General features: G+C 47.5%; 2 protein-coding genes across 2 annotated transcripts in view; one reads left to right on the top strand and one right to left on the bottom strand.

Moving 5' to 3' along the window:
• Positions 1-27,422, bottom strand: part of CACNA2D3 (calcium voltage-gated channel auxiliary subunit alpha2delta 3) — an 877,616-nt gene that overhangs the window by 115,944 nt on the left and 734,250 nt on the right. The gene's annotated exons all lie outside the window — the stretch shown is intronic.
• LRTM1 (leucine rich repeats and transmembrane domains 1) lies at positions 990-24,691 on the top strand. The gene is made up of 6 exons (XM_062200327.1): positions 990-1,017; positions 4,248-4,313; positions 12,871-12,889; positions 14,687-14,745; positions 17,798-18,457; positions 24,276-24,691. Exons 1-6 carry the CDS (start codon positions 990-992, stop codon positions 24,689-24,691), a joined length of 1,248 nt encoding a protein of 415 aa, XP_062056311.1.

Genomic DNA, 27,422 nt, shown 5'->3' with positions numbered 1-27,422 from the left:
TAGGGAAGATGCACAGATGCAGAGAGTGTTCTAATTATATAATCCCTGTCTAGTTAATCCCAAAGGGCACACAGTTGTGTTGATGGAATAGGGAGAGGACAGAAAAGGCTGGTGCAAGAAGTGCAAGGCGCCTGGTATTAAAGGAAGTCGAGAAATAATGTTAACACTGGCTTAAATATTAAACATTCCTCTGCAAGCTTCTTGAGTGTTACTTAATTTTCTAAAACCGCATTCATGTATTACTATGCTGTAAAACCAAGTGAATTAGGCCGGCGCCGTGGCTTAACAGGCTAATCCTCCACCTTGTGGTGCCGGCACACGGGGTTCTAGTCCTGGTCGGGGAGTCGGATTCTATCCCGGTTGCCCCTCTTCCAGGCCAGCTCTCTGCTATGGCCCGGGAAGGCAGTGGAGGATGGCCCAAGTGCTTGGGCCTTGCACCCGCATGGGAGACCAGGAGAAGCACCTGGCTCCTGGCTTCGGATCAGCACGATGCGCTGGCTGCAGCGGCCATTGGAGGGTGAACCAATGGCAAAAAGGAAGACCTTTCTCTCTGTCTCTCTCTCTCACTATCCACTCTGCCTATCAAAAAAACAAAAACAAACAAACAAACAAACAAAAAAAACAAGTGAATTAGAAAGTGAGGCATTGGGAGGAGTGGACAGTCAGCAGATTTAAGCTCTTAGCACCACCGAGATCCAGGCCTGCACCTATTTCTCTCTGTCTATGCCCTTCTGAGAAGGTGTGCACTCCTGGAAGCTGCAGCCACTGTGGGAAGTAGATCAGGGAACACAGAGAAGTGGACCCCTCCTCCAGGTGTCAGGGTCTCCAGTCCAGAAGGTGCGTCTCAGCCATGCGGTGACCTTCAGGGTGACATGAAAAACTGTGACGCACCTGTGCAGGTGCAAAGTCATTCTACAGAGGCTGAGAGACGCCCCAGCTAAACGGCACATGATTATTGTGCTTGGTCAATCCTATCTAAACTCTCGCACATGGCTGAGGACACATCTTTGCAAGAAGGTAACTGATCCCAAGGACACCACCTGTGATCGTCCCCGTGTGGAACAGTTCCCAAATCAATCAAGCACGTTTGCTGAATGACAGCTGTCTTTGCCATTCCGCCAGGCTGAAGTTTATCCCATGGTGAGCAGTTTCCATTTTTACTACAGCCCAGACACAGGTGCAAGCTGGGGCTGCAGAGCCATGCACGGGCGAGACAGCCAATGCACATCTTCGCAGCCTCTCACCCAGCCTTTGTCCTCTCCTCCTGGGGCCAAAGGCATCCATTTGAAACCCTGCGTTAGAATCGTACCAAGACCCCATTAGCAGGAAGAAATTATTACCTTAATAAAACTTAATCTCGTAACGTCCCACAAACCGTTAAATATTATGGGTTATCTTCTCCGGTCACAAAAGACAATGAAAACAATATGGGGCGTTGTGCGGGGAGCAATGATAGATATTGGAAAACCGGAACGTCATCGAGACTTTATTTACTGCTTGCCCACATAATCCCAGCATTATAAACCCGATGAACAATGAATGGGAGGGGGGAGGAGAGAGCGACAGACAAAACTGGAGTCTTGGAGTTCTGACCTGTAGCCAGTAAGCAGTTTGAAAACAGTGTCCGTTAGAACCCATATGTTTTCTGCATGTGTAAGAATCCTCTGACACAGGGGGCTTACTTCATAACTGAGATTCTTTTTCATTTAATTCAGTCATATTAGATTATGGAGCTCATTATGATCATATCCACAAATCAGTATTTTAACAGAGTTTCCATGGAAACACTATATGCCCCTGTTTTTTAACTTTTTGGACAAGGCCTTGCCTGTTTAACAACTTGAACAAGTTTGACGAGGACAACATGTTTTGTTTGAGTTACATTAACTGGGGCCAATATTTCCTAATTGCATTACCAGGAGAAACATTCGCGGCATTACTCGTACCGTGGAAAACCTCCCCTGGTCCGGAGTTCGCTTTGCTTTAATCACTGGAGAACAGGAAACATACCAGGATTGCCTTGTCTTATCAAGCTTTAAATGTGTTAACTGGTTTTAAATCTATGAAATAATCTCCCTTATTAAATGACAAAGTTGGTCTTGTTAAGAGGATCGGTGTTTATGGTTATATCCATTTAGTTCTCAAAATGCAAACATGGGGATACCTTCGACTCTTTAGGTGAACTCTGCATCAACACAGGCCCTTTTTGCATATGGGTTTTGGAAAACTTCAACCAAATTGCTCCCCTGCTCCCTGCCCAAATAAAACCCCAGTCAATATCAATAAATGCAAATGTGATATAAATAAAAGAATAAAGATTTTTCATAAAGCCATCACTTTGTTTTCAGTCTCTTTAGGCATTCACACTCACACAACCAGAGACATTTCTAACAGTCAACAGTCTGGGAGGAGCCTGCAGCAAGGGTTTGGAGAATGCTATGCTGTATAAAGACACGGGGGAGGGAGGTGTATGGACGGATGTTGGAGTTCACTCCGACGGCGTAGTGTCTGTATCTGAATGTTGGTAGTAGCATAATAGAGCATCGGCAATGAGTAGTTTAATTTTGTAGCATTAGGCACTAAGGCAGTGATTTGAGTGGGGCGAGCAATATTTTTTTATTTATGTATGTATTTTTTTGCAAAGAGATTCCAAAGTATTTAAGAGTCAAAGACCTCCAGCCAGAGTGGTGCGGAAAGGGGCTGCCAAGAGAGGAACAAAGCTAAAGCGACTGGTGGCAGTGGGCTTTTTAAGTACAATTTCAAAGGAAAAAAAAAAAAAAAAACTTGACAATCAGGTTGGCATTCAGTTACCAGGTGGAGACAAAAACCATCAAAAGACCTCATTTACAATCCTCCTTCCTGTCTGGCCTGCTAAGGGTGGGATAGGTAACTTGTTTTCACAATAAGCTGTGAGCTCAGGAAGAGCGGCGTATTTTAATACGCCACAGTATGCTATACTACAGGGAAGCAGAATACTATTTTTTTAAAAGACATACACACGGTGCTCAGACTTGACTGCAAAACTTTCCTTTTTTGGTGGAGGAAAAGCCAAAGAGAGTCACTGACTCCCAGGAGCTTCCTGTCTTTTTAAATGATGCACACATCTCAAAAGTTACCTAATTTCTTTCCAGGCAGATGCCTTTTATCATGCGCATGGGCCAGTGGATGGCATGTGGAAACCAATAAGGTAAGTGTGTGGTTTTTCTTTTCTTTTTTTTTTTTTTTTTTTTTTTTTGTCAGGCAGAGTTAGACAGTGAGAGAGACAGAGAGAAAGGTCTTCCTTCCGTTGGTTCACCCCCCAGTTGGCTGCCACGGCTGGCACGCTGCACCGATCCGAAGCCAAGAGCCAGGTGCTTCCTCCTGGTCTCCCATGGGGTGCAGGGCCCAAGCACTTGGGCCATCCTCCACTGCACTCCCAGGCCACAGCAGAGAGCTGGCCTGGAAGAGGAGCAACCAGGACAGAATCCGGCACCCCAACCGGGACTAGAACCCGGGGTGCCGGCGCCGTAGGCGGAGGAATAGCCTAGTGAGTCGCGGCGCCAGTCAAGTGTGTGGTTTTGTGCCGACTGCAGCAGTGTGCCCATGGGGATGGCTGCGAGGTGGGCTCCTTCCTCTCCATCTTTGGTCCCTCTCTTGAGATGCCTATCTGTCCAGATCCAAGTCCTGGCATCTTTTCTTCTGCATTAGGACCTTGAATTCCTCTGTAGGGAGGGAGTAGCCATTCGACTTCCTTCCCGGGCATGCTCTGTTTAACGTTTGGATGCTGCAGAGCAAGCGTGGCCGAGGGGCTTTGTCTGCATGGCTGTCCAAACAATCGCCTGGGCAGAGGGGCAGGAGGAGGTCCCTGAAACGGCACGCTTCTCCTGCTACTGGTCTGCAGATCAAAGGCAGTTCTCTCCTTCCTAGCCAGTGATGAAGGCAGGGTGGGCCCGAGGGGGCAGCTTCTGAACTGGGAGCAGCCATGACAAATGTGTCCGAGATCTGACTGATAGTGCGGTTCTGGGGGATGGACTGGATTAGAGCGAACTCTCTGCACAAAATGCCCGCTTTCCTCCCCTCTGGACCCCAGATGCTCTCCCCAGCCTGTGGCCGCAGGGACAAAGCGCAGCTCCCCTCTGCTCCCTGTAGCTCCGGGCTCTGAAAGCCATGGACGGTGGAGATCTACAAGCGTGGGTGGAATACTTCCGCCATGTCCGCTTTGTCTGTGCTCAATTTTCTTCTCGGGCACTTTTTCGCTTTTCCCCCAGATGCAGGGGGAAGGGACCGAGGGGAAGACGATCAGATCAAAGAGCACAGCAGCCCCACGCTCCGAAGTGAGGCAGACGCAGATTCGAGTCCCAGCTGCGCCGCGGACATGCTGTGATCCTAGGTGCCGGAGTCAGCCTTCTCAGGTGCCGGGCTTTTCTCCAGTGAGCTGTAGAAGACAACAGCTCCTCCCCTGGGATTGTGGAGGACCGTCTGATTGCCTCCTGGCAGAGCAGCCGTGTCTGAGACCTTCTGAGTGTTTGGAGTCTTAGACACGCCATTCAACCCTGAGAATTTAGGGACTCACTGCGTCACAACAGATTGGGTTTCCAGAGGAGGAGGAATGCCACAAACGGACAACTTATGATTTGATTATTGTGTTTAGCCCTTGTCTATACTCCTGTGGAACCGTGGTCTTCCTACTTTTACTTGTTGACTATTATGGTTAGTGGTACATTAAGCCCATGATTATATAATAAATTAAAATCATGCTTTTGCAAAAATTAAATAAAAAAAGAAGGAGGGAGGGAGGGAGAACGGGAGGAAGGGAAGTGTAGTTATCTTAGAATTTTATCTATGAAATATATGAGATCTGTTCTCTTTATATTAATAACTCAAAAAAGAGAGAGAATAAGCTGCTAATGAACAGCGCCTCATCATTCCACACAGGCAGCCGACTCGGTGCCAGACCCCTGTATGACATCCACTCCCCTACAGACCAGCTTCCTTTGCATCGGGCACTTCCCTTGCCTGAGCCAGTGGACAGAGCCCACTGGAGAGTTCCAGTGAGAAAGCCTACAGGAGGCTCCCTGACTGCCCACCCATAGCAAACCCTCAACAGTCACAGGGAGCTCTCATGGGGATTATCCTCACATCGACGTCCAAAACCAAAATATAAATGTCCAGGCCATCTCCTAGCTTTTCTGGAATCACACTAACTGTTAGTGCAAGTCATGGGTTCCCCACACCAATGAACAGATGACAACTTCTTTTCCAAAATACTAAAATTCTGTCTCTCACTTGAGCACCACTTTTTAAAATGAAGAATGAGCGTTTTTTCTATCACTGTGGAAAAATCACCATGCTTATGAAGATGAGGAGAGATCAAGTCTACCTCGAGATGTCAAAGTTGGGGGTGGGCAGTTAGCCTAGCAAGTAAGGTGCCTACCCTGGAGTGCCTGGGTTTGAGTCCCAGCTCTGCTAACGCAGACCCTGAGAAGCAGGCATGATAGCTCAAGTGCTTGGGTTCCTGCCAACCACGTGGGAGACTTGGGCCGAGTTTCTGGTATCTAATTTAAGTGCTGGACCACTGCAGATATTTGGGGGGAATGAGCCAGTGGACATAAGCTCTCTGTCTACTTCTCTCTGTTTCTCTCAAATAAATAAAAATTTTAAAAAATTATGTAAAATTTGGAGTGCTAAGTGGGCTCAGGCAGAATCTTCCTAGGGCATGATTCAAATTCTTTCATCAAAAATACAAAGATGTTTCAAAAGTTCATGGAAAATGTATACCATCTGTTAACTGCATTTTTCAACAGATTTTTTTTTTTGAGACCCTCTTGAATGGCAGTTAGGTTTGCATTATAGACTTTAGGGCATTTAGCTTAGTCAGATTTGCAGATGGTTGGGATCTAGTTCAGGAACAGTAACTAGGATTGTGTTAGCATGGGGACAATAGCTCTCCAATGCTATCTGCCTCAAGCCCAGAACCGAAGAGGATTCTGAGGTCATGGCTGGCACCAAGGGGGTGCTGAGTCGGGTGATCATGAGCCCACCAAGCAAGTAGCTGTGGGACACAAACCTTTATTTGCCAGTCTTGGTCGGCTGGGTCTTTCCCCACCCTAACATGCAGAGGAAGTCACAGGAGGGCAAGTTCTATTCCACCATGGCAGCCTTGGAGCCCAGCAGAGCCAGTTCTTCTTGACTACCTTGGACTAAAGCACTTGTGTGGCATGGAGGGTACTGTCTCTGTTCTTTTACTCCTTAGCTGCATGCTCCATGGATTCCCATCACTGCAAGCAACATACAAGCTTGGGATTCAACGTGTGAATACCCAGGTTTCATAATGTTTGCATCCTCTCTCTACAAAGAGAGATTTAACAAAAGACATGTAACAAAAGACAGCCAGATGTATCCCTCTAGCTAGGCCAAGACAGTGGAGCTGTCAACAGACACCACCAGGGAAGTGCAGCACCTCCCTAACTACATTACAAGGCTCCTCAGGGCTCTAAGCCCAGCCCAACATCAGACAGCGGCACTCCCACAGAAGGCTATGTGGGGGTGAGACAAAGCTTTTCCATATTCATAATAGAGGACTAGAAGGTGGGAAGCTAAGCAAGCAGCTTCGTCACCCTTCTGTCTGTACCTGCTTATCCACGTCCCTCCTTCATGATCTGTATTGTAACCCCACAGGCCTTTCAGTGGCCCTGAGGGCCCTGTGCCATTTCTCAGGCCTCTCTGCCTAACACATGCTATGTTTTCAACTGGAATGGCCCACTCCCTCCCCCTCCATTTTAGCAAATTCTAGTTTACCCTGCAGATTTTAGTTCAGCTGTAACATCCACAGGAATGTTTGCTCCAGCTTCCCAAAGTCAAATTCTCTTTATTTTAAAGTTTATTTTATTTGACAGGCAGAATGGCAGAGAAACAGGGAGAGATAAGCAGCTTCCAACCACTGGTTCACTATCCAAAGGCCTGGAAACTGCCACAGCTGAGCCAGGCTGAAGACAGGACTCCCATACCCCATGTTGGTCTCTCACATGGGTGGCAGAAACCCAAGCCCTGCACCCATCACTTCCTGCTTCCCAGGCACATTAGCAGGAAGCTGGATTGTAAGTGAAGGTAGGATTCTATCCTAAGCACTCCACTACAGGATGTAGGTATCCCAGGCAGTACCCTAACCAGCTGTACCATGATGCCTACCATGTCAAGTTCTCTTACAGCACCACACCTAGCTTAGGAGGTAAAACTGTATTGCCCAATAAATAATACACAACACAGGGAGTCCAGAAAGAGACTAGTGCACATGTTTATAAAGGATGTTGAAAGCACCTTCAAGCAGAGAAGCTGCAGGCTCTAAGAACACCTACATGGCTCATCCTCGGGAGCACCTCAGCCTAACACCTTCACAGTTCATTCTTGAGAGCACCTCAGCCTATCAAACCCTCCTAGGTCTCAGCACACCCAACTGCATTATGCCTTTGTGGTAGGAGCAACTTGAGACCATGGAAAGAGATTTCGAAACATCAGCTACAGCAGCAAGTATGTGAGTTTATTTTCTCCTTGGCCCTCATTAGAATAACAAATGACAGAGTGAAAACAAATGAAGGAGCTTGCTTGTTGAACACAAATGCTTCCACTCCTATCAGCCTCCAAACTTTGATAGTCAGGGAAGCTGCACAGCCCTGGGGAGATGACTCCACGCTTGCATGCTTTCTCTAAACACTCGAGGATGGAAAAGGGCCTCCCACCCATCTACCCAGTGCTGACTGGAGGAGAGATCATCAAGGAAGCCTTAGAAAACAGCAGGCCAAGCACATAGTAGGTGGCCTGATAAGGGACTCTTGAATTACGAGAAAGGATAAGAACATGCCAGTGCTAGCGCGTCAGAATGGGAAGTCACCCATTACAAACCCGAACACAGGCTGCATCAAAGACAAGACAGGACATTCATTTGGCTAACAATACCCCCCATGAAGGTTGGCGCCTCATGACTCATGACACAACAACCAAGTTTCCTGTAAATGTGGAGCGAGTTCGATGATAAGCAGAGATACGAGAGGAGAAGTTCACTGAGTCTGCAACTGATTCGGGGCAAATACTCATGTGTGTTTTATGATCTGAAAAGATGGTGAACTTTGCCACACAAGCAAACTTTTACTTGCTTTTATTCCAATTACTGCAAGTCAACATGGTATCTGTGTGTACTTAATAACATATAGGTAAAATCATAGAGAGGGTACTGGCTAATGTGCTATGTGCTAAGATGTTTTTCTAAGATTCTTACATTAAAAAAAATGTAGCTCTCCCCACAAATCTGCAAGTCAGGTTCCTTTTACAACTGATGAGATTGAAGATCAGAGAGATCAGATAACTCATTCAAGCCCACACATCCAGTCAAGTTGGAAGCAGCATGGAGCCTGGATGGTTTGATTCCAGATTTCATGTTTTTAACAGGGACACTGTTCTAAAATGAAATGACAGAACAGAAAAGCCAGAATGACAAAACAGACTCCTAAACTTCTGGACAAACAACTGGTGAGTTCTCATGTGAGTCTTGTTTGAGACAATTGTGTTTCCTAGGACATTTGCAAGCTATGTACATCAAAAAGCTAATGTAGAGCAACACTTCGAGAGAAAAAAAGTTAAACACAGGCTCATTATTGCATCATAATATACAAACACAAAGCTGTAACTTAAAAACATGAAACACACATTGTAATCCATCACAGAAACGAGACTATCAGGTTATAATAAAAGTACAAAAGCCAATAAAAATTCACCAAGATGAACTGTACAAAACATTCATTTTATGTGTAACATGAGTAAACAATCAAGCACGAGCATGAATTTGATTCCAATTTATATTCCTGGGGCAGGGACAAAAGTAGCCAATCCAAAGGTCTAAGTGAAACAACCTGTCACTGAGAGGCCTTGGCCAGGCTTCCTAGGCTGCCATGTCTCTTGATCCCTTTGTTTCTTCCACGAGCTTTATGTCAACCAGCATCTGTCTATGTTTACTCCACCAGCCACAATGAGCTCACTAATTACCTTTAATCAGACTTATCTGAAATGCATCTTTATCTTTCATATACATCTTGTGTACAGGAAAAGTGCTGGGAGGCCAAGGTTAGGAAGACATAGCAATGGAAGGTCTGCATTTTCTCTAGCTCTGACAGTGCAAAAACAATGCCCCCTTCCTCCACCTCCACCAAATGCAGCCGGGGCTGCCGCTGCTGCCACCTCAAGTTGCCCAGGGTGACAGCTGAGCCTTGGATCCTTGGGAGGACAGTGCTAGGGAAGTCCCACCTTGCCTAAGCCTAATTGCATGGTCTCCTTGTGGCTAACAGGTTCAGGTGCCGAGGAGATCCATATACATCCTGATGTAATAAACGATGCTGCTCTCTAGCACACTATAAACTGGGAAATTCCCTACTCATGCACACCTTGAGAGGCAGTAGGGGATGGCTAAAGGAGTTGGGTCCCTGACATTCACATAGGAGGCCAAATTGGATTCTGAACTCCTGGCTTTGGCCTGACCTGGCCCCAGCTGTGGCAGGTATTTGGGGAGTCAATTCGTGGATGAAGAGCTCTGTCTGTCTCCCTTTCAAATAAGTAAAAAAAAAAAAAAAAAAAAAAAAAAAAAAATGACCTTAAGGCCTTAAGTGAATAAAGCTATAGATTTCCTCATTTTTAAAAATCTTCTTTTAAAGATTTCTTTATTTGTTTGAAAGGCAGAGTTACAGTGAGAGGAAGCAAGAGATAGAGTGATCTTCTATCTGCTGGTTCATTTCCCAGATGGCTACAACAGCCGGGGCTGGGCCAGGCTGAAGCTAGGAGACAGGAACTCCATCATGGTCTTCTACATGGGTGGCAGGGACCCAAGTACTTGGGCCATCTGCTGCTGACTTAGGCACATTAGACAGAGCTGGATCAAAAGCATAGCAGCCAGGCCTTGAACTGGTGCTGATAGGGGATGCTGAAGTTGCAGATGGCAGTGTAACCCGCTGTGCCACAGCGCTGGCTCCCAGGTTTCCTGATTATCGTACCTCTCGTGGGCACCCACACGTGCTGGAGACTTGGGGCAAGTAACTTCTCAAGGCCTCTGTTTCCTCATCTATAACAAAAGTAACAATGGGGCTCTGGGGCCCTCTGTCCTTCATTCAGCATGGATTTAATGAGCCTACTACCTGGGTATCATAGAGACTATGGGAAGAAATAAGAGGACATCTGAAGCTTTGAGACTGGGGAGTTGTCTGTCACCTGTAAAGATGCAGACGTGGAGACCGCTAGTGATCTGCAACAGCTTGGTGACCTCTTCTTCCAAAGCACCCGACTGAACCACACTTCTCAGCCTCCTCTGCCCTTAGGTCTTTTTTGGTGATTTCATTCAGGCCGATGGAATGCAAACAGGTATGCCAAGTACCCCTCTAGGTCTAGTCCTTGCCTCCCCCACATCGGCCAGCTAACGGAGAAGTTTCTGGAAGCCCAGAGGCCAGCACAGCCTGGGACTCTGAACGAGACTGCCTGGAGTCTGGCCCCCTGACAACCTGCACTAGACAGTGACAAGAGCTGTTGTGTTTGAGCCACTGACACTGGGGGCTTGCTACAGCAGCTCACGTGATGTGAATGAATTCAGATCCTTTGGGACACCCAGCACACTGAACAAACAATTGTCAGGATTGTCACCCATTCCTAGCTCCCTTGCTTTACATCTTACAGGAGGCGAAGTCCAAAAGGAGAAGTCCAAGGTGGTGGTGGCGGGGGTGGGAGGGGGAAGGCAGAGAGAAGGGGGGAAAACAATACTAAAATCCTGAAAATAGCTCTGCATAAACTTTACACCTGGGCGCCATCTGGTCATCCGCTATTCCTGGGGAAATATCCTCACAGTCATCCAATGTCTCTGCCAACTTTCCTCCATAACCACATGAAGTGTCGGTGTGGATTTGCAGTGCCCAGGGCCTCTTCCTGCCCCGCACCCCCAAATGTCCTGGGCTGCAGCTGTCCCTGGGCCTGGCTGCCTTCCCCTGGCATCGGGTCACCATAGTGTGCACTTTTGACGGGGAGCCCACCAACAGGAATGCGGGAGAACTCTGCCATGGTTCTGCTGAAGCTAACCAGAATCCTGGGGGAAATGCCCAATGCATTCTCAGGTTTTGTCACGTGCTGGGACCGCCGGGCAGAAAAGAACAGATGCTACCTATGTGGCCAATCCTCTTGGAGGGAGGAGAGGCGGGCTCAGACCTGCTCTATTTACACATACAACTCAGCTAGTCACTGGAGGATAAGCTGTCTCAAATGTTCTAGTAAATGAAAGGTACTTCGACTTGCCACGGAACAGAAGTCGGCTCTTCTCCCTCGTGGGTGTGTAATTACAGGCACAATACATGTTTGCTGCAGCAAGTGGAATATGCAGAAGTGTAAACAGCAAATGTTCACTGCCCTCCCTTCTTCCTACATTATCATCTGGCCCTCCGCCCTAATCATAATCAGCCCTAATAGGTTAGTAACGTGCCTTCCCTGTCTCTGAACCTAAGCTAAACCAAGGTACCTGTGTAGGGTTAATCCCTCTACCTATAGCTTTCTTCACATACAAGGAATGATACGATACATAATAATCTTCAAACCGCTTTGTTCCACCTAATAGTTAGGAATATCTTCCCAGCACTCACTCATTCTTTGCACATAGTTGTATTAACATTGCCAAAGAGCCATTAGATGCAAGATTTCAAGACATCATTGATCTAAGAGTTAATAATTACTGTCAATATTTTTCGAAGGGAGATTAAATGTTAAGTAGACCAGTTTACATGAGAAAACATTCTGTCTTAAAGTGGGTAAAAGCGTATGTCTTAAAAGCTTACGAACGTGGTGAAATCTCTGTGCGAGGCCAACCACAGCACTGCTCCCAAGGTGTAACTGCTTCGCATGCAGGTCGGGGCACCAGGAGCCCCTCCCAGGGTTGGCCGCCCCTGGAGGAAAGGTTTCGGCCTGGACTGACACTCAGTGTCTCTCCTGGGCTGCTCCGTTGCACACACAGCTGAGTTGCCACCTCTGGGTTCTGGCTCCCCCAGGGAGAGCCCGAGAGAGGAGGCACTGCGCAGGCATTAGCATGCAGATCACATACCCTCCCTTTGTTCTGGCGCCTGAGGTCAGATGGAATAAATCAATCAGCCTCTGCAGCCAAAGCCCTTCAACGTGCCCGGGAGCCCTCCCGTGTTCGCATGTGCGGCCCCATCTTTAATCACCGGTTAGAGTCAGCAGGAGCAAAATGGAGCCAAAGAACCTGTGGGGCGGTGCCCAGCTGTTCCCAGGACCCCATCCACTGTGGAGGTTCTCAGTGGCTCCCCCGTGTGCTGGAATTAGAGGCAGGAGCAGCCAGCGCAGACACTGTAGAGCCTGAGCACACACCCCTCGTAGCAGATTCCATTTTTGAATACAGGCTTTATCAGATCGGTGCCTTGCACATTAACAAATAATGCGTCATTCTCCTTATCCCCTGGGAAGTACTATCGACAGACACATAGGAAGCCAGGACTCAGAGAGCCTATGATTTGCTTTAAGGTTTAAACAGTGAACATGGGATGCCTCATGTAGGCACACAGCCTGGCTATCACTGGAGGTCCTTGACCGCCTGCAGGTGGCTCCCTGCAGGTGTCCTGGCCTCCTGCATTCAACTATGGAGTCCATAGATGATCTTTTCTGAGTTCAAGAGACTTGGACCATCGCTGGGTCCCACAGGACACAGTTAAAACAGCTCAATACTCAAATTCTCTATCCAAGTTCCCCTGAAGTTGGTAAGTACAGTCCCTTTCATAACCACTCATACTTTCTGTTCAGAATGACACAATTTTGGCCATAAAAGAGGGCCCTGAAGGGCATCTTGCTCAACCCCTTTGTTTTTAGATGAGGAGCCAGATAGTGGGTACGTCTGGCAGGGTGGTGGGAGCTGGGATCTGGAGGTGGGTGGCAGATGGGGGAGACCCAGAAGAAGCTCCTGGCTCCTGGCTTCAGATAGGCACAGCTCCGGCCATTGCGGCCAGTTGGGGAGTGAACCAGCTGATGGAAGACCTCTCTCTCTTTCTCTCTGCCTCTCCTCTCTCTGTGTAACTCTGACTTTCAAATAAATAAATTTTTTAAAAAATGCTAGAGAGGAGGATAAAAGAGGGTAGGCAGAGGAAAGCGCCCTTTGAGGAAAGGGCAGGATGAGTACAGTGGGTTCAGTGTGGTAGAAATGGCTGTGGCCAAAGGCAGAAGGGGTCCCCAAAGGACAGGCTGTTGAGAATTAACAAAATCCGAATTTTCAGCTTCTCTGTACTACTGATGTGCAGGGTCTCTCTCCTGATACAAAGCCGAGATTGCTCTTCAAATGCCAGCGGCACAGAAGTCCTGGAAGTCATTCCCAGGGGGTGACTGTGAACATTTATCAAGATACTCTGGGCCATGATCTCTCACTTTAGTCCTTGGCACAATTTTGTGAAGTAGGGGCTACTGCTATGCCCTCATTAGAGATGAGGTTCTGGGTCAGCGGATGGCTTGTTCAGATACACAGAGCTGGTGGTGGTGCTGCAGCCAAAATGCCAAGCCAGGCCCGTGTCAACCCACTGCCCACGCGCAACTGCTCCACGATTTGCACTTCACACTGCCTCCTAGCAAGGGAGTCACCTTCTGCTGTTGGCTACAGTGGGTATGCGGAGCATCTTGGCGTGTTGTACGAGGGCAGCTTTGGGCAGTGGGCCCCCAGCTCTGCAAATAGCAGGGGATTCGCACATTCAAAGAAGCAATTCCAATCCCTGGTGGGAAAGTTCCCAACAGCTTCAGTTAGAGAACAGTCACAGTTCATTGCCGCCCGAGGCTCACCGGGGGCAGCTCCATTGTTTTAGATGTGAAAAATGAGGGACAGGCCAGAGCCTCGGCATCAGGGAAACGATGAGAGATGGAGAAGCATTTCCAAAGTCACGCTCACCGAAAGGTCACTTCAACCGGGTGGGGGGAGGGGGCGTGGGGAGCCAGCAGCTGAGAAGTATTTGTGGCACCGGGGAGGAGAGGTTGCAGTGTCCACTAAAGGAAACCATGGCTATGAATTGCAGGGCATCCAGACCCTGTCAACACAGCTAATCCCCACGGATGTTGGCTGAATAAGCCTTAGATGACCAAAGCAGTGCACTGTGCAAACCGTGTCAACCTCCAGCAGTCCAATTTGTCCTCATATTACACACTCTGCTGGCTCTGTTGCCAGACCCCTGGACCAGGGATTCGAGCCGAGCGCCCCCCAGCCTGAGGAGGGTTGACACAGCATGGTTAATAAGTCAACAGAATTCAGGAGCCACGACCGGATTAAGAAGGCTGTTTTATTTTGGTGCCCCGGACTTCAAGCAGATTAAATAATCAAAAAGCCTGAGCCATCGGGGTCATGTTTGAATGCTACAGCTGTTCCCCGAGCTTTGACAAACACCCTTTATGTGGTTCGTCGTCTCAATGGGAAAGGCAGGGATGATTTTGGGGAGGCCAAGACTTTAAGAAAGAAGACGGGGCACTATTTAAAGATCCTCTTATGGAAAACCAGCCCGGCCAGATGGAGACAAGGGGAAGGGCTGCTTAAATAAGCGGTCTCCTGAAAGAGACAACTGTTCGGTGCATTGAAGAAAAGCGCGAGGATTCAGAAAACGCGAATGAAAGACGGACTCTGACTTTGCCATGTCCTGTGTTTGCTGATCGGCAGATTAATCAGGGCGGGCTCCGTGATCAGTGGGGACATCTGTGGAGACTCAGCCATGAAAGGTGAGTCAGGATAGGAGTTCCCTGAGACAGGGATGGGCCCCTGCACACGGGCACCCATGGGAAGTCTATTGTCGGGTGATTTTTCCTAAAAAGATTGGACAGATGTTTAAACAAAGAAGCTCTCTGGGAAGATTTGTGTCTGTGCCTCGTTGGGTGCAGAGGAAGGGGCTGTGATGAGGTATGCAGTCATGATGTGTGTACGTCATCTGGGTGTCATGGGCCATTTCATAGACAACATGGTGTGTGGCATTGACATTCTTATTCCCTTTGGGGTAGGGGTGGAGCCAAAGAGAGACGGAGCAAATGGACTCTGATCTCAGGAAGACAAGCCTTTCATAAATATGACTGGGTTCTGGGCAAGGCATGTTTTCTGGTCTAAGAACTGATGTCCTACAAGGCCCTCAGGTATAGGGATGGGTATTGGTTCACTTCGGATAGGAAGACATTTTAGCTTTGACACAAGCCATTTAGATCATCTGCAAAATGACAGAGAGGAAAACAGGGGTATACGCTTTGATATTTTCAAAATGGGAAGAGGACTGGCATTCCGCATCCCTTGAACTCAAACTGAGCAGAATCTCTTTCAGAAGGCTCTCCCAGGATCTGCCCTAGTGAAGGCCAGAAACAACCAACCTCTACAATTCTCTATCTCTCTCTCAACAACCAATCTCTACAATTCTCTCTCTCTCTCTCAACAACCAACCTCTACAATTCTCAATTCTCTCTCAACAACCAACCTCTACAATTCTCTCTCTTTCTTCCTCCTCCCCCTCTTATAAGAGGTTTCAATACAGTAGGTAACTGTTCTGAGATCTGAATGTTATTCTGTGGCCTTGTGAATTCCTCTACCAATTAACACCAATTAACACAATGCCCTTGCCATCTTTTGAAATTCAAGTCTTAGGAAAACAGGAGGGGATGACATTGTCACCTTGGAGAACACTCTAGCAGCATCTAGAACATATGAACTCACCACTCACCATCCCCTCGGAGTTCCACAAGGGCTGAGTGGAGAGCCCCTCTAGCAGGCCTCTGCATAGCCACAGCACTGTACAGCAGGGCTTGAGAGGAAGAAAAACCTGCTCAGTCCAAATGTTCCTGGGGGAAGGGCTGGATAAATACCAGCTCAAACATGGCCTCACTGTGGAATACGCTGTAGCAGCTAAAAGACATGCATTCACTTTCTATGTGTTCGTGCAGATAGATTAGTGTTGAGTGGATAAAACAAGCTGCAGAATGAGAAGCAATGATGGTGATATTCACGTGCCTTTTTAGAGAGACAGAGAGGGGGTGGGGAGCAGTGGGAGAGAGACAGGATGTGAGAGGCAATAGAACAAGGCAGGTAAGAACTCTCATGGCTCGCTCCAGGCAGACTGGTTTCACACTGTGGCTCTATCACTTCTTATGTGTGTCATCCTGGGCAAGTGATTTAGCTTCTCTGTGCCTCAATGTCCTTACCTTTAAAATGACAATAATAATAGAACCAAATGGACAGGCTTATAAGAAGAAATTAATATTTATCCAGCACGTAGAGTGCTGCCCGGCTCACACTGTGTGCAATACAGTGATTTGCTACTGCTGTTCTTTCTTTTTTTGACAGGCAGAGTTAGACAGTGAGGTAGAGAGATAAAGAGAGAGTTATAGACAGTGAGAGAGAGAGACAGAGAGAAAGGTCTTCCTTCCGTTGGTTCACCCCCCCGAAATGGCCGCTATGGCCCGCATGTTGCGCCGATCCGAAGCGAGGAGCCAGGTGCTTCCTCCTGGTCTCCCATGCAGGTGCAGGGCCCGAGCACTTGGGCCATCCTCCACTGCCTTCCCAGGCCACAGCAGAGAGCTGGACTGGAAGAGGAGCAACCGGGACAGAATCTGGTGCCCCAACCAGGACTAGAACCTGGAGTGCCGGTGCCACAGGTGGAGGATTAGCCTAGTGAGCTGCAGCGCCGGCCACTGCTATTGTTCTTAACAGTTCTTTTCTTTTTCTTTTATTTATTTGACAAGTAGAGTTACAGACAGTGAGAGAGAGAGACAAAGAGAAAGGTCTTCCTTCCGCTGGTTCACTCCCCAAATGGTCACTATGGCCGGCGCTATGCTGATCTGAAGCCAGGAGCCAGTTACTTCCTCCTGGTCTCCCATGTGGGTGCAGGACCCAAACACTTGGGCCATCCTCCACTGCCTTCCTGGGCCACAGCAGAGAGCTGGACTGGAAGAGGCACAACCGGGACTAGAACCCAGCACCCATATGGGATGCCAGCGCCACAGGCAGAGGATTAACCAAGTGAGCCACGGTGCTGGCCCATTAACAGTTATTTTCAACATGTCTGGAGAGTGTCACCTCTCTAAGTGAAAAGAAAAATGACGCAGGAAGTGTTATAATCCACAAGCAACTAACAGAACTGTTCTAGGAATGGGGGTGTTTCACACATGCTTCCTAATGGTTTTCTGTATTTTTAAAACCTCATGCATAGAAAGGGATCAGAGATGATCATTTATGGAATTACACCTGCAGATGTAAACAAGTTTCAGACCTGCCCTATCCAATACGGTGACCGCCAGCCACATGTGGCCATTTAAAATTTCTAAAGTTAAGGACAAACGAAAGTTCAGTTCCATGTCAGGAGCTCAGCAGCCACATGTGGCCAGTGACTCCCTGGTGGACAGTATATATAGAACTTTCCATCTTTACAGAATGTTCTACTGGACAGCACTGCTCTGAAGCATTCTTCCGAATATCTAAAGTCCTCTATCATTTTGTCATATCTGGACCAAAATAAATCTGCACCCTACAAAGGGCATAAGCCCCTCCCCACCCAAGACTTTTTCTACCTTTCTATGTAATATTCTGAAGACTTCCATCTTCTGATTACTGAGGCACTGGGAAACAATCTCTTCCCATGCTCCCAACAAGAGTCCACACACAGCATGTAATAGTGACTGATCCTAGGACTGGCCTCAGTCAGGCCCAACTCCAATGAAGAAGGTGAAAGCTACAATGTCTTCCAGAGTACAGAAGGTGTCATCTGTCTCAAGTGTTACATTATCTGTGAATTCAAAGGGGAGAAAAACACCCACTCCTTGAGCACTAGTTCCAATGCCACTTTCTATTTGTCTGTCCTAGGTGAGCTGTTCCTGCTTTTGAGCCTGGTTTGCCTACTCCAAGGGGCATGTGGCTGCCCGGAGAAGTGCCGCTGTCACTCATCTTCACGTTTTGTAGACTGCAGCCGACAGCGTCTGGCAGAAGTCCCTTCTGATTTGCCTCCTCAGACTCTAACGCTGCACTTACAAGATAACCAGATACACCAACTTCCTGCTTTTGCATTTAGGTCAGTGCCCCAGCTCATGACCTTAAACTTGGCCAACAATTCTCTTTCAAATCTGGTCTCTGGAGCTTTCCATGGACTTCAGCACTTGGAGGTTTTAAACCTAACCCATAACTCCTTGCTTTCCCTGGACAGCACACTTAGCCATTCCCTTCCACAGCTGAGGGAGCTTGATTTGTCGTCAAACTACATAAGCCACCTTCCCACATCCTTGGGCGAAACTTGGGAGAACTTAACCACATTTGCAGTTCGACAAAACCGGCTTCAGCATCTTGATCGAGCACTCCTGGAGTCCATGCCCCGTGTGAGGCTTTTATATCTCAAGGACAACCTCTGGAAATGCAATTGCAGCTTGCTTGGGCTTAAGCTGTGGCTGGAGAAATTTATCTATAAAGGTCAGTCGTGTCTATTTGGAAACCTCCTTCTGTGTGTTAGCAGCCTAGGATGAACTTCATCTGTTCTCTGCATTAGAATTGTGGAGGAGTGTGCAGGGGGCTGATTTCAGTGTTTCCACACTGAATCTCATTTCATGGTACAGGAAGAGAGGCACATGAGCCATTACAGGTGTTTAAATTCCTCTACTAATAGGAGGCATGGAGATAACTTTCTACTTGGTGATTAACACAGCATGAAAGTTATTTAGGAAGGAGGAAGGCCAATTGTCACCTGAGAAAGTGCTCAACCCCTGAGTATCACCAAACTCTGACTTCCAAGTCTGATCGATCTGGGGACATGGCTATCATTCCTTGGGCTATTTTTCCCTCTTTGTCTGCTCCTAAACATTTGACAGCTATAACTCTTCCCTACCATTACCCCTTCTGCTTTGCAAATACCACTGTTGCTAAAATTGGGTGCAACGGAACCTCTCTCTAAAGCTACCATTTATTTAACCAAATGCTAAAAGCAAAGCAAGAGATCCTGGGTTATCAAAGAGGAGAGGCTCTGGAAATTATTCATAAGTTAGGAAACTAGAGCACAATAGTCAAATCCAGCCTAATTTCTGCACCTGTAAATAAAGTTTTATTGGAACATAGCTATGCCTATTCATTACATGATGAATGGCTGCTCATACTGTACAGAGTTGAGTAGCTGTGACCAAGACTATGGCAGTATTTACAAATATTTACTAGCTAGCCCCCTAGATAAAAGTTTGCCAACCCTTGTTATCAACAGGAAACAGAGGGTCAGAGAGGTTCTTGCCCAAGATCACAGAGCAGTAGCAAAGAGGAGAATAAATGCATAGCTTTGGGGTCTTGGCCCTACACTCTTTCCCCTGCCTCACGGTGCTTCTCTCAGCATCATTCATTCATTGCCATGTAGAGAGCCTTTATGTGCCCCACACTGAAAAAAGGGCAGTGAACAAGAGAATCCTTACCCCCATGGTAAGTTCACATTCTGGTGCCAGAGACAGAATGAAGATTCATGCTCTAGTGGCAGCTTGTGCTAAAAGACAAGGTGGGGCAAGGGTGGAGGAGAGGATGATGGATTGTGACGGCCTCTCCAAGGGGTGACATGACTGAGCAGACCCAGACAAGGAGGAGGAAGAGCCAGGAGATAGCCAGAGGAGGGGTCAGCAAGGCCAAAAGCCACTGATGCAGGAGGCTTGGATTGGCTGAGAGAGCAAAAGAGGGAGCAGAGGGGGTAGGACAGGGGAAGGCAGTGAGAGAGTGGATGCTGGTCAGGCAGGAAGGTGCGGGGCAGGCGCAGATGTCTGGACTTTCTCAAGAGACGGAAAGCTCTTGTAGAGCTGTAGGCAGGGGAACACTAGGATCTGATTATAATTTCAAAGGTCACTCTGGTGACTGCTGGGGGGGGGGGGTAGAAAAAGGCTGCAGATGGACCACAGAGGCAAGGGAGGAGGTGATTTCTGTCAGCTAATGATGGCTAGAATCAGGGTGGTGACAAGCAACTACCTTTGGGAGATGGCTATAATATTCAACTGATAGAAATTGCTAATGAGGGGGCAGATGTTTGGTGCAGTGGTTAAGAAGGTACTTGGGGACCCAGCATCCCATCAGAGTGCCGGGGTTCGAGTCCTGGCTCTGCTTCCAATTCCAGCTTCCTGCTCATGAGCACTCTGGGAGGCAGTGATGGTTCAAGCAGCTGGGTCCCTCCACCCAGGTGGGAGACCTGGATGAAGTTCCCAGCTTCCTGCTTTGGCCTGGCCCAGATCATTATTTTGGGCATCTGGGGACTGAACTAGTGGTTGGGAGATCTCTGTCTCCATCTGACTTTCAATATATTCTAAGAATTAAAAATTAAAGAAATTGTTAATGGTTTGGAGTGGGAGATAAAAAAAAAGAATGTGATTCTGGGAAATTTGATCTTATTTTGTCCTGCAGGGGTAACCAGATAAATGGGGATGCCATTAGCTATAAAGGAACAGACTGGTGAGTGGGAGACTGAGTATAGGTGGTGGAGAGGAGTCAGCCTGAGTTCAGTTTGGGACATGGCCAATGTGAGGTGCCTGTGATATCTCCAAGGGGAGCTCCTGACCAGACCCTCTATATTTCAGCCTGCTGCTCAGGAAGATGTGAGTTATGGAGTCACAGAATCTGCATGGCTGTAGAGTTCATGTACAACATGGGCTAAATTATATAATATTGAATTGAATTAAGAAATCTTCTCACCTAGGTATCCTTGGGGAAGTGGATCTAGGACACCCCACCCTCTCCTGTGATACCAAAATCTGTGGATATCCAAGTCCATTATATGAAACGTCGTCGAATTTGCATACAACCTACATACACCTTCCTGTAACCTTTCAATCAAGTGCTATATGATTAGTTGTCATGTTGTCTAGTGAATAACAAGAGTCTGCACATGTTCAATCTGCATTTGGTTGGCCCTTTGGATGCAGTTGGGTATGGGAGGGCTGATCACCAGTCAGCCAATGTCTTTGCTAACCTACAACAGGAGCCATATAACATGGTGATATCTTTCTTATAGAACACTGCCAATAAAACGGTTTGCATCTGGAGATGAAGTGGCTTGAGCTACTGTGCTCTGGGTTGAATCATAAGCATACAGAGAGAGTTTCCACAAAAGAAGATTAAAATAATAATAGTTTCCAGGCCTTGGATACCAGAAGCAACAGGGACTAGGAAGAAATCTTCCTTGCACTGCCACAAACTTGCTAGTGGTTCCTGGGCAAGTTTAATTCCCTTCATCTGTGCTCAGTGTCACCAGGTGGAACAATGTTAAGTCTCGGGGTTCCTGGGGCCCTTGAGTTCTCAGCGTCCCGGATGCAGCTCAACATGCCCTCATGGCAGAGCTGTGCCAGCACCGAGAAGGGCCTGGCTTCAAAGGAAGGTGAAACTGATTTGGGTAGCAAGACCTGGATGTCCCAAACTAACTGACATCAATCCACATAGATGCTAACAGCGAGATGACGGCAGGTAAAATAAGAGAACATGTTAGTGAAGACCTCTTTAAAAGAAAACACACAGACAAAAGCAAACACTAAAGGTATTGGTGGACAGGCTGCTGTAAAGATCTGCTGATCACTCAAGTCAGAGTCCGAGAGAATTGGGAGCAGGGTCTGTGTTCCCTGCCGTCACTCAGGGTCCTAAGCCCCTCCTAGTCCCTGACACGCTGGCTGCATCACGTGGCTTCTAAGGTCACCACCAGAGGGGACTAAAGAGCAAGTGGGTTTACACTGGAAGTTTTGTTGCATTCATTGGTTCCATGGGCAGGAACTCAAACATGCAGCCCCAAAGTGACCACAAAGAGTGGGAAAATTTAGTCTTTTTGTGGCCCTAAAGGCAAAAATGTGCTTTGGTGAATATATAATCACATCTCCAATTTAAACACGCTCGTAGATTTTATGCTGATTACCCCTTCGTCTCTATTCATAGGCAAATGAATCATCTTCATGTTCATAGCTAACTTTATTAAATGTTTATTCTGGGCTAGGTATTGTACTCAATACTTGACATGCTTTATCTAAGTCCTCAGAGCAGTTTTGGGAAGCGAATTCCATTTTACCCTCCCCTCCCACTTTCCAGAAAAGCAAGCAGAGAGAGGCATGAGTATGGTTAAGGAACTTTCTCAGGGGTGCACAACTAAGTAATGTGCACACTCAAGATTCCAATCCAGTTTCTTCCAAGCAGAGGTTAAGAGCTCCTAGTGGTCACGGGGGGACACTGAGCACCTGGCAAGCTGGGGTTTCCCGTCCTGCCAGCCCACATGAATCCCGAAGGCAGCAGGGCCCTGCAGCTGGGGTTATGGCTCAGGAGACGGTGTTACCAGGTAGGAGGTGAATCCTGGCTGAGGCCACAGGGCCTTGGGCAGTCAAAGTCCCTGCTTTCCAGACATGCTCAAAGCCCCAGTCTGTGTATTTCCTTGGCTATGGGTCTGAGGCTGTGGATCCCACTCTAACATTAACCAACAGAAAGCTTTGTGCTGGAGAAAGATACTTCTTAATGCTGGAATGACTGGTAAAGCATCCGAGTCCAACTATAAGTCAGCTGATGGAACTGCCCATCCCATGAAAAGTGGCTGTCTTCCCCTGCTGGAATCTTGGATTAAACAGCCTCACTACTTCTTAAAGCCCTGTGCCTCATTCTGTCTCTGGCTGTTGCCTTATAACAAATTCCCTGGCAGAGGCTCTGATGGCCAGGTGCAGGGGAATGAAATGGTTCATGAGGCAAGGATCCTTAATCCCAGCACAGTTCACTGGCACCTTGGGCTCATCTAGGAGCAGTTGCCCTGTAACTCTGCCTTCAATAAAAATCAGTGGCTTGGGAAAAGGGGTGGGAGAGTCCTCTTTGACCTTTTTGCTTTAGAGGTAGGAAGAACAGAAGAAGCCTGGAGGGGCCCAAGAGACTGCTGGTGGGTGATTCAGTTTTAAATAGCGGAAGCAAGCAGGGTGGGGTTGAATTTTCCCACTGCCACTACCCCCAGTGTGTCTGGGCCATGGAATTTTCCTGGTACTTGTCTTCTAAGGGTTAGATAGAACGGATGTAAAACCATTCTCTAATCTCTGAAGGACTGTGCCACAGCAGGTGCTTGTAATATTGAAGGAATGACCTCCATATGCATCCTTCTGGCATAATTTGATAATTTACCTACGTGGACACTCAGAATCTGTAATCTAACTTTGCTAAGAGGAGTGCTTGTCTTCAAAGCTATCCTGGGAGAACTAAGGCACAGGTCACAGAGCAGTCCTGCCCAGAGGGCCTTATGGGGTTGCTCTGCCTTCAGGAACCTCCAGAGAGGAGGCAGGAGCAGAGAGAATCAGTGAGTATAATGGGAAAGAAGGGATTGAATTTGGGTGTTGATTCATTCACTCATGACCTCTGTGAGTCTGGACAAGAATCATCCATGTGAGCAGAGTGTAAGAATTAGTTAACAGCGCCTTGTATACTCTCAAGAGAGGTACAGATGGGATGTTTTCTTTGTCCCACATTTTCCAAGGTCAAACGGCAAGTCTACTGGCCAAAGTAAGCTAGGTTAGACCAGTGCTCTTTTTTCAGAAAAGAATTACCCACCCAAATAGCTCCTAAACAATAGCAGTCTGCCCACCTGAGGAAGTCAGTTGCCTTCAGAGAATGGAAACTGGGTTTATTAACTCGCTGGAAATTCAGTACGCAAAGTAGTAAATGTTTTGAGGCCTGAGGAGACACGATAATTACCCTTAATCCCGTGAGCTCAGTACACAGTATCGTCAAGTCCTCAGAAACACAAAATACTCCCAGCATCATTGCAGTCTCCCGATCACCGAACAGTGTCGGCAGACACACAAGGTCTTTGTAATTAACACATAACATCACAACAATGGACATTTGTTTTATGTTTGCCTTAGGTTTCCAAGGGGGATCTGGTACAAAAGATTTCTTGTCTGGTGGGGGGCTCATTAGGGGAGGGAGCGGCAGGAACGCTGTGGGCAACAGAACCCTTGGTGTTGGCCCCCAGCGCGCCTTCCTGTCAGCTTCGGCATTGTTCCCCCTCCACATTTCTACGACCTAAAGGTAACTTGGCTTCTAATGAATTCTTGGTCAGAAGTAATTGCCAATTTAGTGTGTGGCATTTTCAGCATTTAGCCAATTTAGAAATCCTAAAATCATAAAATATGGTTGTTAAATTCTTTGACTCCAGTGGGGGGAAAAGGTACTTTATAAATTCCATCTGCCTAAGTTTTTGCAGGCTGAGGATTCTGGAACCCGGTTGCATTGAGACTCTGTTGTCATCCCTTGCTTTTGTCTTCTCAAGGAGGAACAACAGATGGCATCGTTTGTGGGTCACCCGACCCCTGGAAAGGAGAGAAACTCCTTACGATCCCTCACGAGCTGTACCGGCCCTGCCCGCCGCCTTCTCCTGACCCTGTGTCCTCACAGGCCCAGCAGCCCGGCTCTGCCCACAGGGTGGCCCTGATGCCCACCGAGATCCACAGCTCTGAGTGTGAGCTCAAACCCAAGCCAAGGCCGGCCAACCTGCGTCACGCCATCGCCACCATCGTGATCACGGGGGTCGTGTGTGGCATCGTGTGTCTCATGATGCTGGCGGCTGCCGTCTACGGCTGCACCTACGCGGCTATTACCGCCCAGTATCACGGGAAGTCCTCGGCTCAATCCAATGAGCCTGGGAAGACAGCAGGGAAAGAGCTGTTTGACAGCTCACCTGCTTGACAGCATTCATCCCACAGAGCACTGATGGTGACCACATAGGCCAGGAGAAAGTGTCTGAACAGGGCTCCTGGGTTCATTGTCACTGCCTCATTTTGCTTTTTCAAAAAAAAAAAAAGTGTCCATAAAAACATATTTCTGGGAAGAAATTGATGGTGTGGTTTGTTAAACACCATAGACAGAATAGAGATGACATTTGCACTCTGTGCCTGAGGAGTTATCACAATGATTCTATGTGGGGGAAGGCCATGTACAGGGAAAGGAAAAATCTCTCTCTCAGGTACTCTTCCCTGGATTAAGTTGCTTTTACAGAACAAGAAAAAAATTCAAATGCACATGCTGGTTGGCATTCCTGGGAGGTTTATAGTCCATTGGAAAACTGCCCGATTTTGAGCGCCTGGGAAGAGACTGGTGATCCTACCCAAGGGGCACCAAATGCCTGTATAATTCAAGTTCATGCTAGATCAGTGATACTTTCAGATGCTGTGTATGTTACATATTTAATGGGAGTGTCTGTCGGTTGGGAATTTCAGAGTTTGCCACAAGAGTCAGCTTATATTTAATTTTCTAAATCAGAAAACCATTTGGGGCTTTCTAGGCTGTAGAGGAAGAGGATGGTTCCACGTCTGCATAATGGGTCTCAGGCCCAGGACTTGGGGAAGTTTCCTGATGCAAAGGTGAATAACATGTAAACAAACACGCAGAGCGCGGGGAATTAAGGGCATACCCTCCAGAGAGCGTTCATAGCAGGGACAAATTCAGGTTGCGAGTGAGTAAAGGCCTTTTGTGTAGCTCTATCTACACACACACACAGCACAGAGTGTATGGATGTGTGCAACCACACCCACACGTAAACAACAGTGCAATTGGCTTACCCACTAATGAAACACAGCGTGTCGGGGAGGAAGCCGACAGCTGCTGACCACCACCCAGATTGCCGACTCAACACTCTGGGGTAGGAAGTAAGAAGGAAGTCAGAAGAGAGAGGGAATTACCAAGAGACTCAAGATATGTGGTGGCAGCCATCCTGAACATTATTTAAGCCACGTTTTAAAAAAATCAGGTGTGGCTTGCCTTCCTCCACAGACATGGTCCTGAGGAGTTGCATGCAAAGTGAATTTTTGTAAATTGAATCATCATTTTAATGCAGTAGGGGAGCTCGCTATTTAAAGGAAACTTTCATGGAATCTTTCTGTAATGGAAATAATTGGCTCCAGATTTATACATTTTGTAAATTTGCATTTTCTGTGCTAGGTCTTCTTAAAGTGGAATCTACCTGTTCTCTCTCATGAAGCCTCAGCTCATACTTATTTCAGTCACTTGTTTGTACTGAAATAATTTTACACAAGAGGAAAGCACAGAGATGTTAGGGACAGGGCAAAAGCAGAGAATGACAAATACAGGGTCAGCTGCCTCCCTCCCCAGGCCATGACAGACATCACTAATCAATCCCAGCACTCCTCTTTGCTGAGTCCCCATGTACCACAGATGCCTCCTTAAGACAGCACTGTAGGCAACCAGAACTAATCAATTGGAATTGGTTCAAAGGATAAAAAACATTTGCCATTCAGAGAACTGGCTCTACACTCATTCCTTAAGGCCACATGAAAATGGGTCTGGATACTAAATAAGAGTCCAGTGCCTAACTGGGATGTGAATGGAAGGTTCACACATGCAGCCTGGGCCATGCCCAAGTATGAGGAGGCCACTGGGAACCAGTGGAGCCTGCCACGCCCTGTGGTGCACAACTCACATGGATGTCTCTGTAATCAACATAGAGGCAATGTACACCTGTCTACAGTGCTGCCTAATGAACACAGGCCCCACATGCCCAAAGGCAATAGCCGTGCCATCTTTTTGGAGCAACAATTGTGCTAGGGGATTTTTCAAGGGGAAAAAGTTCCAACTTGGATGGTGAGGCATGTTGCTAAATGTTAAAATAAACCTGGATACATTAAGAATAGATCAAAAAAGGACCCCAGGGAAAACATCCTGCTTCACTGGCTTTGTCCCAGGCCCTGCCACCCCCTCTCTGTTTTCTGACACACGGGATGCTTCAGCGGGCAAGATGGAGTATCCTGCTCTTGAGACTTCAGTAAATTTGTTGCAAATGAAAAAACAAACAACAAAACCCCTTTCTTTCCATTGCTTTGGACTGAATCCTTGTCCAAGAAAGCAATAGGAGAAAAGAAACTGAGAAGACCTTTTTATACATAGTCCCAATGTCACCAATGTTCCCAGAGCTTGCAATGCCCCCCCCCCCAGCCCGGTGTAGTGCAAGGTGTTTTCACAAGCATTCTTCATGTGATCCTGGCACCCACCCTGTGAGATGCTTGAACAGATGTTATGTGAGCTGGGAAGTCCTGAGGCCAAAAATGCATGCTTCCTACTGCAGTAACTGAAGACTGCAAAATGTGCCATGCCACAGGTTGGTGACCCTGCAGGTCAACCTTTCCCCTGCCCTCAGTGACACGAGACAACTTCCAACACACGGCAGGAAACCCTGAACCTGACCAACATCCTTGCACGTACACAGCCATACCCTGGAAGATTCCTAAGTATGGATAATAAGCCCGGTGACCACACTTCCGACTTGATGGGTAGGTTTTGAGGAAAATGATTAAAATGATGCGTGCATGTATTCAGATTTCTAACTTTTGCCTACAGTCACCACAAACAGCAACTGGCAATGAAAATAATTACTTCTCCTCAAACGTCAACAGTTTCTCGGCAC

This window comes from Lepus europaeus, chromosome 9 (genome assembly GCF_033115175.1).
Source record: "Lepus europaeus isolate LE1 chromosome 9, mLepTim1.pri, whole genome shotgun sequence".
In the NCBI taxonomy this organism is placed as follows: domain Eukaryota; kingdom Metazoa; phylum Chordata; class Mammalia; order Lagomorpha; family Leporidae; genus Lepus; species Lepus europaeus.
This window is presented reverse-complemented; position numbering and strand designations above follow the sequence as displayed.

Coding starts and splice junctions, on each gene's coding strand:
- LRTM1 (XM_062200327.1), top strand. CDS start 990: ATGGCTGAGGACACATCTTTGCAAGAAG. Junction 1,018..4,247: donor GGACACATCTTTGCAAGAAG/GTAACTGATCCC, acceptor CTTTTCCCCCAG/ATGCAGGGGGAAGGGACCGA. Junction 18,458..24,275: donor GGAGAAATTTATCTATAAAG/GTCAGTCGTGTC, acceptor TGTCTTCTCAAG/GAGGAACAACAGATGGCATC.